Source organism: Hyperolius riggenbachi, chromosome 7, assembly GCF_040937935.1.
Source record: "Hyperolius riggenbachi isolate aHypRig1 chromosome 7, aHypRig1.pri, whole genome shotgun sequence".
Taxonomy (NCBI): Eukaryota; Metazoa; Chordata; class Amphibia; order Anura; family Hyperoliidae; genus Hyperolius; species Hyperolius riggenbachi.
In genome coordinates, this window is record NC_090652.1 from 269,617,823 (window position 1) to 269,634,752 (window position 16,930).

A 16,930-nucleotide genomic window follows, 5' to 3' on the forward strand; every position below is an offset into this window, starting at 1 on the left:
TGAGACTGGCTGTCAAGGGATCCCAGAATCAATGACGTTCTTGGAGTTAATACGAGGACGTGTTTCATTTAAGAAAACCACAGTGGGCCTGAAGATGAAAATGATCTTTACAACCTAGCTCTGCTTCATTTGTAGTAGTATAAGGCAAGATCCCAGATCCACCTATTACTTGAATTTAGGGGTTTGCCTACAGCTCGTTATTTAGAAGGAAATTTTGGAAAATTGGGTTATTATTTAGTATTTATATAGCTCCAACATTTTCCGCAACCCTGTATAGACTGTATATTGTCTTGTCATTTAACTGTCCCTCAGAGGGGCTCAGTCTAATCCCTACCATAGTCATATGTCTATGTATGTATCATGTAGTGTATGTTTGTCTAGGGCAGGCATGGGCAAACTTGGCCCTCCAGCTGTTAAGGAACTACAAGTCCCACAATGCATTGCAGGAGTCTGACAGCCACAGTCATGACTCAAAGTTAAATGCATTGTGGGACTTGCATTTCCATAACAGCTGGAGGGCAGAGTTTGCCCACGCCTGGTCTAGGGCCAGTTCAGGGGGAAGCCAATTAACTTATCTGCATGTTTCTTCCCTGGGTTAGCAAATTAGGGCCTGGTCATCCCTGCTGCTTGTTTAACAAACAAAAAAATACCTCCAAGGAACAATTTCAAAAGGCAAACTTGAAATGCAGTTACTCCTGGAGCCCCTATGTCCAGTCTGTGGTGAGGCAACCTTGTGAAGCCCCTCGTAGAGAGTCAGTACTGGGGTAGAGCCTTGCCCATACTACCTGGTGCTTCTGCAGAGTCTCCCAGACTAATCCCATTACCACAAGTTCGCCATTAAAATAAAGTTTAAACATTGTTAAGTTTCAGCATCAGTCAGCAATCATCAGAGCGGTTTAGGGAAATGAAAATTTAAATACGACATGCAACTGGCATCAGTACCTTAAATATGTGTGCCTTCAAAATGTGATGACCCAGCTCCATGGTCTGCTGCCGATTTAATTTCCCTTCTTGTCGGGAAAACATGAATGCTAATAGAGCATGCCCGCTCCTGAGAAGAAAAGAAGAGACGACAACCATGTTAGGATGAAACTGTAATGTCGACACAACTTTGCAATTTGAAATGGTTTGAGTTGTCAGCGGAAGGAAGAATTGTCTTATCACTTTTGTTCACAACTTATGGAATGGAGCAGAAAAATATACATCAGACAATGCTCCACTCTGCTTTCCCTTCCCCTCTGCTCCACTCTGCTTTCCCCTTCCATCTGTTCCACTCTGCTTTCCCTTTCCATCTGTTGCACTCTGCTTTCCCTTGCATCTGTTCCACTCTGCTTTCCCTTTCCATCTGTTCCACTCTGCTTTGCCTTTCCATCTGTTCCACTCTGCTTTGCCTTTCCATCTGTTCCACTCTGCTTTGCCTTTCCATCTGTTCCACTCTGCTTTGCCTTTCCATCTGTTCCACTCTGCTTTCCCTTTCCATCTGTTCCACTCTGCTTTCCCTTTCCATCTGTTCCACTCTGCTTTGCCTTTCCTTTTGTTCCACACTGCTTTGCCTTTCCATCTGTTCCACTCTGCTTTCCCCTTCCCTCTGTTCCCCTCTGCTTTCCCCTTCCCTCTGTTCCACTCTGCTTTCCCCTTCCCTCTGTTCCACTCTGCTTTCCCCTTCCCTCTGTTCCACTCTGCTTTCCCCTTCCCTCTGTTCCCCTCTGCTTTCCCCTTCCCTCTGTTCCCCTCTGCTTTCCCCTTCCCTCTGTTCCCCTCTGCTTTCCCTTTCCCTCTGCTCCACTCTCCTTTCCCTCTGCTCCACTCTCCTTTCCCTCTGCTCCACTCTCCTTTCCCTCTGCTCCACTCTCCTTTCCCTCTGCTCCACTCTCCTTTCCCTCTGCTCCACTCGGTTTCCCTTTCCCTCTGGTCCAGTCTCCCTTGCCTTTCCCTCTGTTCCATTGTCTGCACTCACAGATCCGACTCTAATTTCCCTTTTTTATCTAGATCTGCTAAGGATGTGAGAAAATCTGATGGGCAGAGTTTCTACTAAATAAACTGTGCAGAGAACTGTGCAGAGAATTACTCTTAAAAGTCTGAGTACCACAGGGGAAATTTGCTCAGAAAAGTTTATTTCCACTTACAGTGAGCCCCATGGTTGGCTGACAGCAGACACTGCCGTCTCACAATACACATGAATGCTAGGCCGTTAGCTTAAGCTATTTATTCTTTCCTCAGCTGATCCTTTGGTTTATAAAAAAATGTACATCAATATCCTTTACCATGCAATGTACATGAATAAAATATACAGCACATTTCCTTTATTTCCCTTATGGATATTAACACAGTTATGAATCGATATTTGGTTTAACTTTATGGATTTTGAAACTAGCCGCCAGATTTACAAGCATTTATTTTACAGCGATGCTGAGATGTGCGCTTTGCTCCCAGCCATTCTACCTCCCTGGACTCCATTTCTGGGTCAGATCCAACCAGCTCAGCTAGACCCCCCCGCAGGAAACTGCGCTACACTGCCGGGTGATGACACCAAGACTTCCTAACGGCCCTCAGAGGCCACATGATGTCACAGTCCTAATGATTTCCTAAATGAGCTCAAAGCAGCTGTAATAGGAAACATCTTGTGGGCTGGAGGGAGCAGAGAATGGTAAAGTGCACCACAATACTTCATCACAGCATGTCAATCCAGACACCATAGTTTATATGTAATAAAATATTTTTAATGAATTATTCATAAATCTTGGTGTATAAAAAAAAATGTAGCACCTAATCAGCTGCTTTGTCACCTTCCCCCGCCCCCAATCCAATTTTACTAATGCTAGGTATACTTGATGAGCAAATTTCATACATGTCTAATCTGGTCCCGATCGATAACAGGGTCGGTTTTGTGAAGTAATTGTTGGACAATCAATCCCGTTATCGATTGGGAGCAGTTCAGACATGTACTCACACAATTCAACTACGCATCAGATTACCTGCTGATTGGGCTGAAAATTGCATGGTGTGTACCCCACATTAAGGTGTCTAGTAACAATCCTATTTCTAGAACAATCGACCAACCGATTCGATCGTTTGGGCCTACCAACCAAGGAAAAAATGATAAGCGATCCGATCCCATAGATAGAATCGATCTGAAATTCAGATCAACGGCACATTCCATAGAACGATTGTTTGTCGACGAATGGCACCATTAAGGGTACCCAATCCGATTGATAGTATAGCTGATCAAACCATTAATGCGCACCTTAATACCATGCCTCCATACGGCAGGCTAACAGTCCATAGGGAGGTATGATGTCATCTGACAGAGCAAACATGCTTACATCTGAATGTGACTGCAACATTTCTTAGTAATAATCCCAGTCCCATAAGTAAAAAGGCTACCATCATGAAAAATTGTACGATTGAAATAATAATAATCCAAACATTTGTGTAGCGATTTTCTCCTATCGGACTCAAAGCACTCAAGAGCTGCAGCCACTGGGACGTGCGCTCAAGAGGCCACTGCAGTGTTAGGGAGACTTGCCTTTAACTCCTTACTGATCCTAGCCAGGATTCAAACCCTGGTCTCCCATGTCAAAGGTGGTGCCCTTAAAGGGAACCAGAGACGAAACACCCTCATGTATTTTACAATATATCAATGGGAACATTATTATTATTATTATTATTATTTAGTATTTATATAGCGCCGACATATTACGCAGCGCTGTACAGTGTATATATATATTATCTTGTCACTATCTGTCCCTCAAAGGAGCTCACAATCTAATCCCTACCATTGCCATATGTCTATATTATGTAGTGTAAGTTCTGTAGTCTAGGGCCAATTTTTTTAGGGGGAGCCAATTAACTTATCTGTATGTTTTTGGAATGTGGGAGGAAACCGGAGTGCCCGGAGGAAACCCACACAGACACGGAGAGAACATACAAACTCTTTGCAGATAGTGCCCTGGCTGGGACCCAGCTGGGAACCAGGGACCCAGCGCTGCAAGGCGAGAGAGCTAACCACTACGCCACCGTGCTGCCCACTACGCCACCGTGCTGCCCACTGACAGTAAACACCTACCCTGCTCTCCGTTTCATTTTTCTCTGCTAAATCTGCCTGTTATCAGCCCTGATAAGAATCCCTGACTGAGCATTCAAGTCCAGCTTTGCCCCCTAATGATTATAGTGGAGTCAGTCCTCTGTGATCTTTTCAAGCCCAAGCCTGCCCCCGTGTGGCTCTGCTTTGCTGCTATTTATCTTCCAAGCAGCAAAGCAGAGCCACAAGGGGGCAGGCGTGGGCTTGAAAAGAGATCACAGAAGACTGACTCAGCTATAATCATTCCGGGCAAAGCTAGACTGAGTGCTCAGTCGGGGATTCTTATCAGGGCATGTACATTTTATTCATGTGCATACACATGTCTTTTAAGTGTTTCAATCTTTCGCAATAGTGGTCCTTTAAAAGTCCTAACTTCTAAAATAGAAGTAAAAAATTAAATGTCATTATTTAGGTACTGTTCATATAACTATTGGTAAGCATGCCTACTGCAGTCACTGCCCCCTATCCTAGGACCTGTCTTGGCCTCTGTATGGGCTGGCTCAATAGGCTTCTATTGAGGTATAGCAATTAATCGCTGATATCTCTGGTCTTCTACTTTTCCCAGATAATATCTCTAGGGAGCCGCTGTTTAAACCTTTGCGCTACTCCCAGCCCTCTGCAATAAAGATTTCATTTAGAGCTGCTGAGAATGGGGCAGATTCCTGTAGGGAAATTGCAGACTGAAAGCTTGTAGGACTGACTACCTGAGGGAGCAATTTGATGTGGAAAGTTAAGTTCCACTTAAACTAGGCTTAGCACCAGATGGACGGCACAGCTCCAAGCCAGGAAAATCAAGAACGAGCCCTATAAAGTGCACCTGGGAACATCGAGGATCCTGAGAGCCACATAAATACATTCAAATAAAGAAACCAGCAAAGTCATATCAGCAGAAACTATTTTAACTTCTGTTCACTCAGTGGGTACCTCCAATCAAAAACCTTACTGACAGGGAAGGGGATTTCTATGCAGGATACGTGACAGGCGCAGGTTACGGGGTCATGTGCACATGTGGATGACATCAGGGCTTGTAGAGTCATATACATGTGCACAGGAATTATACAACAGTAACTTCACAATCTTACCCCTTCTATGTAATATGAGGGAGTACTTAAAGTATTCACTTTATCAATCAGTGTATTCTTCTATTAAATAAGGGTGGGTTAATGAACAAGATAGGAGCTGTAAGTTTGTAGTTAGAACACTGTGCAACATGAGCCTCCAGTGCCCCCCTCTGTGTAACCTCTGCCCCCCTGTGCCTTTTTCCATCCCCCTATGTGTCACCTCCACTCCTCTGTGCCTCCACTGTGTCCCTCTCTGCCACTGTCATCTCTGCCCAGTGTCCCTTTCTGGCTTCTTCTGTCCCCCTTTGCCTACTTTTGTCTCCCTCTGTGAATTAGTTTTGCCCGCTGTGTGCTTCCCCTATTCCCCTGTGCCTCTTCAGTCCCCTTTGTGCCTCTTCTGTCCCCCTATGTCACTTCTGTCCACATTCAAAATTACCTTCTTATTTTCACATAACTGGGTTTTTGAAGTATTTTATACTGAAATATGCCCCTGAGTATTTTGCAGGGCTGTGGAGTCGGAGCAATTTTGGGTACCCGGAGTTGGAGGTTTCATAAACTGAGGAGTCGGATGATTTTTGTACCCACTCCAAAGCCCTACAAGGGCTGTGGAGTTGGAGCAATTTTGGGCACATTGAGTCGGAGGTTTCATAAACTCAAATGATTTTTGTACAGACTCCACAGCACTGAACTAATTTGATCAAGATTGGTCTTTCTTTATTGCTCCACAGATGTCACAACATTTTCTCGCTTACCGCGGTTCGCACAGGAACTGCGCACTCTCTCCGTCAGCTCTCCAAACAAGCCATTCCCTGAATGACGGGTGGCAGAACATGCGCGTCTTGTCCCGTCTTTTGATCAAGAACGAGGATAGAAGGTCCATTCGCTGTTGGAAGTCTTTCCAGCCCTGCTCCGGATACAGATTGCCCGCATTGATAGACTGGAAGATCTGCTCGTCTGTCATGGGGTGTAATGAGGCCAAAGCCAAGTTCAGGATGGGGAGCGCTTTCTCAAAGGCTGAATTACTCATGAACTTCAAATTGCACTGCAGCAAGTACAGCTCTGAGACGGAAACCGGCACCACTTTATAACTGGAGCTCTTGATCACCAGGTGGCCCTTTTCAAAGAGATCCAGGGTGAGCTTCAGGTAGAGGTAGGAGCCCTGGCTCCTTGTCACCAGGTGGTCGGTGAGCTTATTGATGCTGCCCACATCTGTTTTCCCATTTATAGAGATATTGTTTGCTATTTCCTGGCTAGCGCTGTGTCTGTATTGTATGTATGCACTCAGGTCATTGTAGAGGTCTTTGTTCTCTGGGAAATCATCTAAGGAAATCTTGGATAAGGGCAGCGAACTTGTTATTTCCTGGAATTAAAAAGAGAAGAAAAAAAGCAAACATTTGTTAAAAGAATTTAAAAAAAAACTGTACATTTTTTTTTTGTTAAGTGCAGAGGAATACACAACAAATGTAATTCAAAGGTGAAATGTATATTACCCTTCAAATGTTCAGGTCATTGGTATCCATGGAAACAATATTACCTCAGGTGAATTACATTTCTGCATTAAATATCACCCCCAACTTACAAACTGATGCTAAGTGAGAAAATTTTGGCGATTAAATATGATAGATTTCCCTCCTTTGAGAAAACATGGACCCCATGGGTTGACGATAGCGCTAATTTGGGCTTCGCATACAACATAGTTCAGCTTCAAGACACATATCTTTAGCATATCCTCCCCAGGGGTTGAAGGAATATAATTTATCTACAATTGTTGTTATTATCTACACTGGATGTGATTAATAAATGAAAAATGAAAAATGTAAAATGTTAAAGGGGCACTATGGCGAAAAAAAATGTCAAATTTAAATATGTGCAAACATATACAAATAAGAAGTACGTTTTTTCCAGAGTAAAATGAGCCCTAAATTATTTTTTTCCTATGTTGCTGTCACTTACATTAAGTAGTAGAAATCTGACAGAAGCGACAGGTTTTGGACTAGTCCATCTCTTCATAGGGGATTCTCAGGGATTTATTTATTTTCAAAAGCACTTAGTGAATGGCAGTTGCTCTGTCCAACTGCCAAAAAAACTGTGTAGCGAGCAGGGAAGCTGGCCAGCATCATTGTTTAAATCCTTTTTAGGGAATATCTTTATAAAGAATAAAAGCCTTGCTGAGAATCCCCAATGAAAAGATGGACTAGTCCAAAACCTGTCACTTTTGTCAGATTTCTACAACCTACTGTAAGTGACAGCAACATAGAAGAAAAGTAATTTATGGCTCATTTCACTCTGGAAAAACATACTTCTTTGTCTGTTTGCACATATTTTGCGGTTCAAAATTTTTTCGCCATAGTGCCCCTTTAAGTTTACTATGTTGATTACTTATATACGTTGACTTAATTGATATTGATCCGTGAGTAGGATCAATTGTCTCTTTATATGCTATGTACACATGTGTAATTAGTATATGCTATCTTTGGTTATGACAAATAAAAAAACTTTTGAAACTAAAAATCACCCTCAAACAACACAGACGCATGTGCTCTGAACATTTCCCCACTCTGCAAAACTGAAGAATGTCGGTTGAAACAGATTTTTCTTTTACAACGGAACCGTAATGATGTGTAGTAGAATGCAATAAATTATTTAGGATACCCACTTTTACATTGAATATCCTGGTTTAGGCAACAGAAACACTTACTGTAGCTATTTATTGCTGCCTATTGGTACATAGCCCTGCCCTCCCACTAAGGCTTAGCCTAGGCTGTTTATTATGCAGAATCCCCCCCCCCCCCCACAGCATTCTGGGACACCAGAGATCTTTTCTACTGGCTTCGGATCTCTCAGTAAATGAACATTCCGCAGACATGACCTGCCAGTCCTATGATGAAAGAGGTTGCCCCGCCTGTGAGAAATTTCAGAAAGTAAATAATGGAGACAAAAGATTTTACACTGACTAAATATTTTATAAGCAAATGTAGAAAGAAAAAAAATAATTTTTTAAGGGCCTTTTTCCACTACCCTGTGATTTGTGATTTGATTCTGATCGCAAATCGCAAGGTACATTAAACTAATGGAAAGCAATTTCCATTAGTGCGATCCGATTGCGATGAGATTTTGGTCAAAGCACAATTGTCGTCCTGCCGCGTTTTGTATGCGATTGAGCTGTACTATACTGTGTATAGTAGCTCAATCGCAATTGCATGGTGGAAATTGAAATGCGATCGCAATCGCATTTCATAGTGAAAAAGAGCCCTTACTACCGCTCCTCTTTAAAGCAAACATCCACTATCCTCAGCACCTAAAGAATGGTCTTTAGTCATGTGACTAAACAATCACACCTCTAGCTAAATGCCAGTGATCAAAAGTAAACATTGTGCAGGAGGTGCAAACGATGACTATTATTTAGCTGCACCAGGAAAGTGTCAATACAACCTGTGTCTGGAAGCAACTGGTGCTTTATAATTGCAGCAGAACTACACAGCCCAGATAAGGGTCTGATGAGCAGCTGCAGAGCAGCAGGTAGGTTGGTCGTTGACTCATGGGCCCATCAGATGGTAAATTGCTTTCCCTACATGAAAAATTAATCTGCTGAACATCAGCCGTGTGACAAAACCGCATCGCTTTGCCTCCTGTCTGCTCGAGAGCTCTCCTAAAGCCTTTCCATTCCCTCCAATTGCATTTAGTAAATTGCCTGGCAGACGAACGTGAGCAAGTAATGTCATCGCCAGGATCAACAATGACTTAGAGGTATTTTGGCAAGTGAAGTGGGATTACCAGTGAGACCATAATAACGGCAGCTTAACCGACACGCTGCAGCACCAGAGACTTGGCTCTGGGGAGGGAGATATTTTTCTGGAAATACCTGTCGGCAATAACTGCCTGCATGGGAAAGGTTCAGGGCTGTTTAGGAGGATATAATCCCAGGAGTTGAGAGCAAAAATAAGACAGGGAGGAACAGTATAAAAGATGCCACGAAAGTAATTATACAGTGCCACGGAATATGTTGGCGCTTTATAAATCAATAAAAATAAAAAGTAATTTTAATCACCGTTGACTTAACCTCAGAGTTTAGGTGTGCCACTAAAGTGAAGTCCAAACGCAAACCCTGCTGCATAGAGTATTTATGTACGTAAGTGTCAGTGTGTTGTAGTCCTACAGCTGCAAAGTTTTAGTCATCCCATCCCTACTCTTTTATTGGTGCACATCTCTCTGTACGCGTTACAGCGGACCTGAACTCACAACTTCTTCTCTGCTCTAAAAGATATGCAACCGCATAATAACCTTTAAAGAAAAAAAAATGATTTGTTACAGCTGATACCATAAATCAGCAATGTGTTTGCTTCCTGTTTTCATGGAAGCAAACACATTGTTAACAGCCTGTGTTTACCAATTGGATTATCTGCCATGGCAGTCAGCTGACAGGTGAGAGCAAATTACAACTTGTGATTAGTCACATATGAGGGGGATTAGACAGGCTAAACTCTCTAAATATATACAACATGGTGCATTTCTGTTTTCCATCTGTCCTGCGCAAGAGTTCCGGTCCACGTTGAGACTGTACCAAGCTGTAAACAGAGAGGTGGTTCTAGCCAAAGGTAGGCGAGAAAGGGGCGGGGAACTGCCATGCAAATGAAGTGGATCCTCTCTCACTCTACTTGTCTGTGTCTTTCAGAGCCAGGAAGAGGCATAAAAATAAGGTTATAGCAGAGAACAGGAGGATTCAATCCACCCTCATCTGTAATGCTACAGCCCACCTTCTTCAGCCAGCACACATATCACCAGAAATCTCAACTCTGGTCAAGAATCCTAGCACTTCACCATTACTGTTTATATTATACCCTCATCTCCGAGTTCTTGGTCAATACTTTGCTGAAGTGCTGATAGAGCTGCGCAGACACGATGAGAAGTGTACACACACAATTTGCAATAACAGAAAAGGAAACCAAAATGATAAAAATAAAATTATGAAACTGGGACCAGCACACGCTGCAGCTACTTTGCTATCAATACAGGCACAAATTAACAGCTTATAAGTAACTTGCCAGTGGTATTAAATGGGTTGAAGGGAAGAAATTATAGTACAGTATGTAGTAATACCGATCAGTGCTCTTTGTAAGTCATTTTGAGCACACGTGAGTAAACTTGGCAACTCTATACAGGTGGGTGTACCTCCCAGAATTCTCACCTCTCCGTTTGTGTCATTAGTTCTACGTTTACCCAAAAGTCTGCACAAAGCAGGAAGTAAAATTTCCCATGCCCCCTCCATCCTCTCTAGCAGTACTAGCTTTACTGCAATGACCCCTTTATTACAGAGGGCAGGGGAACACATGGCTGTTGGGAAGCTTTTCTCATTTGGGCCAATCTCTGACTTCCACCACTTCCTGTCTGGGAGTTATTGCAGGGCAAGACACAAGCAGCTGCAAAGCAGTCATAGGATCATCCGTGGACTGGAGCTTGTAAAAATACTTGAAGATTTTACAGAGACAATTTGTTATGTATGTTTTCTTCTTTCTTCGAGAAAACCTACAACCTTTACCTGTTCTTCATGCAACTGTGCATTTGTGAGTCCGCCTTCCTCTACATTACACTAATGTGCAGCGCAGCAGGAGCAGCGGAGGGACAGCACTTATTCTGCTTGGCTTGCTAAGCAATCTCTAGGCTGGATATTATTGGAGAAAAGTAATCTTGCAAAAAGTTTCACAAATCCAGGCTAGTATTTTAAGGACAACTTCCCAACATAGATCATCTTTAAAATCTTTTAGCTCTGGAAAGAGGTCAGTAAATCATTTCCATTATATAATGAACACAGCGTGTTATCAGATTCAGAGCTGCCTGGCTACAGGACCAACAGAAGCAACATCCACTAACAGAAACGGAATATGCAGATTCCTGGACACATACTGCACAATAGCATGGTGAGACTATTAAAGAGGAGCTGTAGTGAAAATATCCAAATGAATAAAATTGCTTATCTTTTTATAATATTAATTCATAAAATGTTTAGTCAGTGTTTGCCCATTGTAAAATCTTTCCTCATTTACATTCTGAAATGTATCACTTGTGGTGACATCTTTAGTTCTGCCAGGTGATCTGTACGGAATGTGCGTTACTGAGAGTTCTATGCACAGAGGGAGATACTGCTTGCTTGGCAGTTGGAAAATGCCGTTATTTCCCACAATGCAATGAGGTTCACAGGGAGCAAACTGTCAGGACCTTGGTCATGACATCACACTGTGGGAGGGGCTTCACCACAATATCAGCCATACAGATGTCCCTGATCTATTCAAGAAAAGGTAAAGATTTCATGTGGGAAAAGGGGGTGTCAGCTACTGATTGGGATGAAGTTCAATCCATGGTTATAGTTCCTCTTTAACAGTTATCTCCTACAAAAATGGCTGCCGTCATTTTCAATAAACAAGCTAATTAGACATTTGGTAATTTTAGATTGTATTGATTTTTTCTTTTTAGAAGCCTGAAATACAGGCAAATATAGTAGAGTGTCCTTGCAATGTAAGCGGTATCTGTGTCAGAAAAATAATAATATAGCCCCCCGAATCACTGTTTTGTAAGGTCGCTCTCACATCCAACGTGTCACAGCGGGTTGCGATACTCTCCCCCGCCGCAGCTCATCGCAGAGGCCATTGAAGTCTCTGGGGCACACCACACCTTTGCGGTGCAACGGGATGTGATGGAAGTTCTCTAGGCACAGCAGTAGTAACACAGAACCTGCAGAGCTTTACCCTGCGGACTCCCAGAGCTGCACTGGTAGTCGCGTTAATTCGCCGCATCAGGCATTATAGGCTGTGCACCGCTATTCTTCCGAATCATACTGCTACCGCAGCACAAAACTATATAAGGACCCTAAAATATGATGCAGACTGTACTGCTAGAACCTAATGCTCAGAGTGCTATGATCATCCAGGAGACTGTCACCCATGTCAGAGGCAGATCCCTTAACCAGTACACTATTCAGCCACTAGGATGAATTAAACATGTGTATGTATAAGTACAAAACATTAATAACCAGGCAGTTTTACTTGTTTTATGTTGTTGCCTGAAAGAGTTAATTTCTAGGCATGGAAGTGACAGCTTCTGTCTTGGAATATAATAAACCTCACTATTAAGCAAATTACAGCCATAAATGAATTCCTGGCAGAAAACTTCTGAGGACAGGGGAGAGATAAAATACATGAACTATTGACCTTTTTCTAACTCTTGAACAACTTAATAGGCTGCCGCTGATTAGAGACAGTAAGCCATTCAACCTACTTTGTAAAATGTTTAAATATATAAAAAAAAACAACAAAAAAAAAACTTTAAAAAGTCATTTTTAGAAGCAGGAAGATAAATATAATTGTTTAACTCATCTGTTTATTTCCACCTCGGGTTCACTTAAAGAGGAACGGTAGCGAAAATCTTAAAATTTAATAACACATACAAATAAGAAGTACATTTCTCCTAGAGTAAAATGAGCCATAAATTGCTTTTCTCCTATGTTGCTGTCACTTACAGTAGGTAGTAGAAATCTGACATTCCCGACAGATTTTGGACTAGCCCATCTTCTCATAGGGGTGTTCTAAGGGTTTTCTTTATTTTTAAAAACACTTAGTGAATGGCAGTTGCTCTGTCCAACTGCCAAAATAGTGTGCAGTGAGCAGGAAGGCTGGCCAGCCAGCATCTTTGCATTAATCATTTTCAAGGAATGTCTTAAGAATAAAGGCTAAGAATCCCCTATGAAGAAATGGACTAGCCCAAAACCTGTCCGTAATGTCAGATTTCTACTACCTATTGTAAGTGACAGCAACATAGGAGAAAAGCAATTTATGGCTCATATTACTCTGGGAGAATGTACTTTTTATTTGTGTGTTTTAAATTTTAAGATTTTCACGATGGTTCCTCTTTAAGTAAGAATAACATTTGTAATTTACACCTTTTAATGACTAATCCAATGAGACTTTGTGGATTTCTCTGTTTGATTTTAAACACTGATCATCCATAAATGGGGGTCAGTGTGTGACATAAGCTTTAATCTGCGATGCAGGAGTTCAGCCGCAATCTGAGCATTACGTTGGAAGAGATCGTTCTTGCCAATAATAACAAACCCGTGAGATGTTCCAGAGTTACGTTTCTGGTTTAGCAGAAATATCTAATGTCTACAGCGACATGCAGCCACATGCTGCGGCTTACTGGCGTTGCCCTGAAAACACATAACCTCTTTCTGACCTCATTCGCTAAGAATTCAGATCTTCACGGTCACAATAGGATCGGCAGGTGCACATCTAAGCATACCTGAAAGTTGCTGCGCACTGTCACGATCAGCTTCATCCAGGATGGGAACGAGGAGACGATTTTGCTGACGAAGGAAGCGATGGTGTCACCGTAGTCGGGTTTGTGGAATTCGGCTTCGTTCAAACCATCTATTAAAATGATGAATTCTTCCTCCGGGATTTTCCTCTCTGCACAAAAAAATGGGAATCATTATTAGGCAAGGTTGGCTATTGACATTATGACAAGAGGCAGCTCTTAATGTGCTCTATTACATATTAAAGCAAACCTGAAATGAAAATAAGCTTATGAGATAAACAATTGTATTTATAAGTTTTGGGCTCAATCCACACTACAGCTGGGTCTCCAACGGGCAGTTGTGGTGGACGATGTTATATGGGCAGCATGGTGGCGCAGTGGTCTGCTCTCTCACCTTGCAGTGCTGGGTCCCTGGTTTGAATCCTAGCCATTGCCCTATTTCCAAGGAGTTTGTATGTTATCCCCGTGTCTGCATGGGTTTCCTACATACAGTTTCCTCCCACATTCCCTTGGGCGACAACTATGGGCTGGGCTGCACACCGTGTCAGCTGTGTAGCTGATGACATGCAGTGTTGATAGGGGGGCGATGACCGGTGTGGACATCACGTGGGGGATCAGCAGGTACAATTGGATCGGCATTGCTGTGGTTGAGTAGATCCGCACCCGGTCGATCACTCATGGGCTGGTGGTCACCAGCTTCTTTACACACGGCTGATTGTCGGCTGAGGTGGTTGTTATTGGCTGCCTCAGCCGACCTAAGTCAGGCGTGTACGAGGCTTAAATATAAAAAAAAAACATGGCATATCTAAAAAATGGGTTTCCTACATAGGCTTCTATGAAAAAAGCCTGTCCAAAAATATAATGTAGGTCAAGACTGCCTTTATGGATCTACTGAAAATGACTTACAGTATGTCAATGGATCCAATTAACATACAAACTGTGGACACGTCCACCCAATGGACAAAAAGTGTCAGTTTTTGGAGTCTAGTGTGAACCGAGCCTTAAAGGGAAGGTCCGAGCAAAATAAAAAAACAAGATCTACTTACCTGGGGCTTCCTTCAGCCCCTGGGAGCCGATATGTCCCTCACCACAACTCCGCTCACAGCCGATGTCCCCTCTATTGCAGATGCCTGACCTCACCAGGTCAGCATCCACACAAGCATGCAGCAGATCAGGTGTTTCTGACATTATTGTCAGATCTGTCAAGATTAGCTGCATGCTTATTTCTGGTGTTATTCAGACACTACTGCAGCCAAACAGACCAGCAAGGCTGCCAGGAAACTGGTACTGTTAAAAATGAAATAAATATGACAGCCTCAATTTTCTTCTCACTTCAGTTGGCCTTTAAATGCTTCAACATAACTGCTTTAGGTCACCTGGTTTTAAATACAGGATGTATTGACACCAATCGTAGCAGAAGAACATTGGTATTATAGATGTGTGCTTGGATTTGGGTTTTACGCCGGAAACCTGACTATGCAATCTTACCGGTATACATTATAGGGAAATCTCTCAAATCTAGTGCTGCCCTTACCATGTATTATTGCTCAGCTCCCACAAGTTACTGATACCGGTTGTCACATTCATGTAACCAGGAAGCTGTGCGTTCATCTTCAGTCAGTGCATACAGTAGGATCATACAGACACTGCTATACATTTCCCATCTGTCCCCCCCACGGCCCCTCCCCTTTATACCTCGGCGTAGGTTAGTCAGAGGCTCCAGCACTCCCCTCCTGAATGCCGTCAGTGGGTCCTGCACGCAGGATCGCAGACTGAGCATGCTCTGTAGATGGGGCTCTCTTATGAGCAGGTCGCGGTAGGCAGTCAGCTGATGTGAGCGGCAGAGGAGAGCAGCGATGCTATGCACAAACTCCGGCACCAGACACGTGTATGTGTTATCAGCCTGGCAGTAGTGATAGGCCACAACCTGCAAACACAGAACAAGAAGGGTTTATTTACCAGCAGATGAAAATCAGGACATAAAAAGTAAAGTTTACCTGTTTACAGGGGCGTAGCAATAGCCATAGCAGCTGCTATGGGGCCCTGGAGTAGAGGGAGCACAGTGGGTACTTCATGTATTCACCATTAACTTTCTTGTGTTTCTCCACCCTCTGACTTGGTCTCAGTGCCCATGAACTATGCGCAGTGTTAATTGCATGAAAATGTAAATTGCCCAGTTAACTCATATCCATAGTGTAGGGGCAGGTGGCATTGCTTAAGAGTGCCTATATCTGAGGGCCCCATGAAAGTTTTGCTCTGGGGCCCCGTGATTTCTAGCTATGCTACTCCCTGTTTAACTTCAATGCAGTATTCCATGCAAAAACACTGATGAAAAATGTAAACGATAAACAATTATGGGTGAACTCAAGTTTAAACGGAATCTGAAGTGAGAGGGATATGGAGGCTGCCATGTTCATCCCCTTTTAAACAATGCACGTTGACTGGCTGTCCTGCTAATCCTCTGCCTCTAATACTTTAAAGGAATCATCAGGCAAAAAAAAAAAAAAAAATGTGTTTCACTTACCTGGGGCTTCTACCAGCCCCCTGCAGCCATCCTGTGCCCTCGTAGTCACTCACTGCTGCTCTGGTCCCCCTCCGTCAGCTAGTTTTGTTTTTGCTGACCTCGGGGTCGGCGGGCCGCATTGTGTACATTTTTACGCATTATGCTAAAAAAGGTTTGCGTTGCAACGCTAAAATTTATTAACATTGCACCGCTAATGCGAAAAATGTATGTGTTAATGTTCCTGCAGTAGCGGGAATGCGTAAACATTTATGAAATGCGGCCTGCCAACCCCGAGGCCGGCAAAAACAAAACTAGCTGGCGACGGGGGACTAGAGCAGCAGTGAGTGACGAGGGCACAGGATGGCTGCATGGGGCTGGTAGAAGCCCCAGGTAAGTGAAACTTTTTTTCCCGACGATTCCTTTAAGCCATAGACCCTGAACGAGCATGCAGATCAGATGTCTATGACAAATCTGACAATATTACCTGCATGCTTGTTTCAGGTGTGTGATAGACCCTACTGACCAGCAAGATCAGGCAACTGGTATAGTTTAAAATTAAATAAATATGGCAGCCTCCATAGGTCTTTAACTTCGGATTCCTTTTAAAGAAACACTGAAATGAAAAGAAAAAAGATATGATATAATGAATTGGTTTTTTTAGTATGGATAATTACTAGAACATTAGTAGCAAAGAAAATATTCTCATTTTTATTTTCAGTTATATAGTGTATTTTAAAACATTGCATCATTCTCTGATATTTGCAGTTTACACACTACTCAGCATTGTAAATGATTTTACAGAGCAGGTCAGTGAACTTTTAGACTGTCCTCTGGATAGAAAAGAAGATACATTGACTGACACTTGCAGTAATAAGCTTCAGAAGACAGAGCTCTCTGCAACTCTGAAAGTCGTGGAGCTCAATAGCTCTTTTTCATAGATGACAACTGGAGTTTCTTAACTCTTCCTGTACTGGAAACAAT

At 42.8% G+C, this 16,930-nt stretch overlaps 2 protein-coding genes across 7 annotated transcripts in view; one reads left to right on the forward strand and one right to left on the reverse strand.

The window, feature by feature from the left end:
• WDSUB1 (WD repeat, sterile alpha motif and U-box domain containing 1) overlaps positions 1-6,478 on the forward strand; it is a 157,445-nt gene extending 150,967 nt beyond the window's left edge. Inside the window, exon 14 of one of the 2 annotated variants that reach the window (XR_011022851.1) lies at positions 5,871-6,478. The gene's annotated coding sequence lies outside the window, so the exon portion shown is untranslated. The remainder of the gene's footprint in view (positions 1-5,870) is intronic. The other variant, XM_068245719.1, reaches the window with a different exon arrangement.
• The window catches only part of TANC1 (tetratricopeptide repeat, ankyrin repeat and coiled-coil containing 1), a 324,590-nt gene that overhangs the window by 84,894 nt on the left and 222,766 nt on the right, over positions 1-16,930 (reverse strand). For all 5 annotated transcript variants that reach the window (XM_068245707.1, XM_068245709.1, XM_068245710.1 and 2 more), the window contains 4 exons: positions 15,142-15,373; positions 13,432-13,598; positions 5,895-6,502; positions 943-1,051 (listed from right to left, as the gene is read on the reverse strand). In XM_068245707.1, the coding sequence (XP_068101808.1) occupies positions 943-1,051; positions 5,895-6,502; positions 13,432-13,598; positions 15,142-15,373 (1,116 nt within the window). The remainder of the gene's footprint in view (positions 1-942; positions 1,052-5,894; positions 6,503-13,431; positions 13,599-15,141; positions 15,374-16,930) is intronic.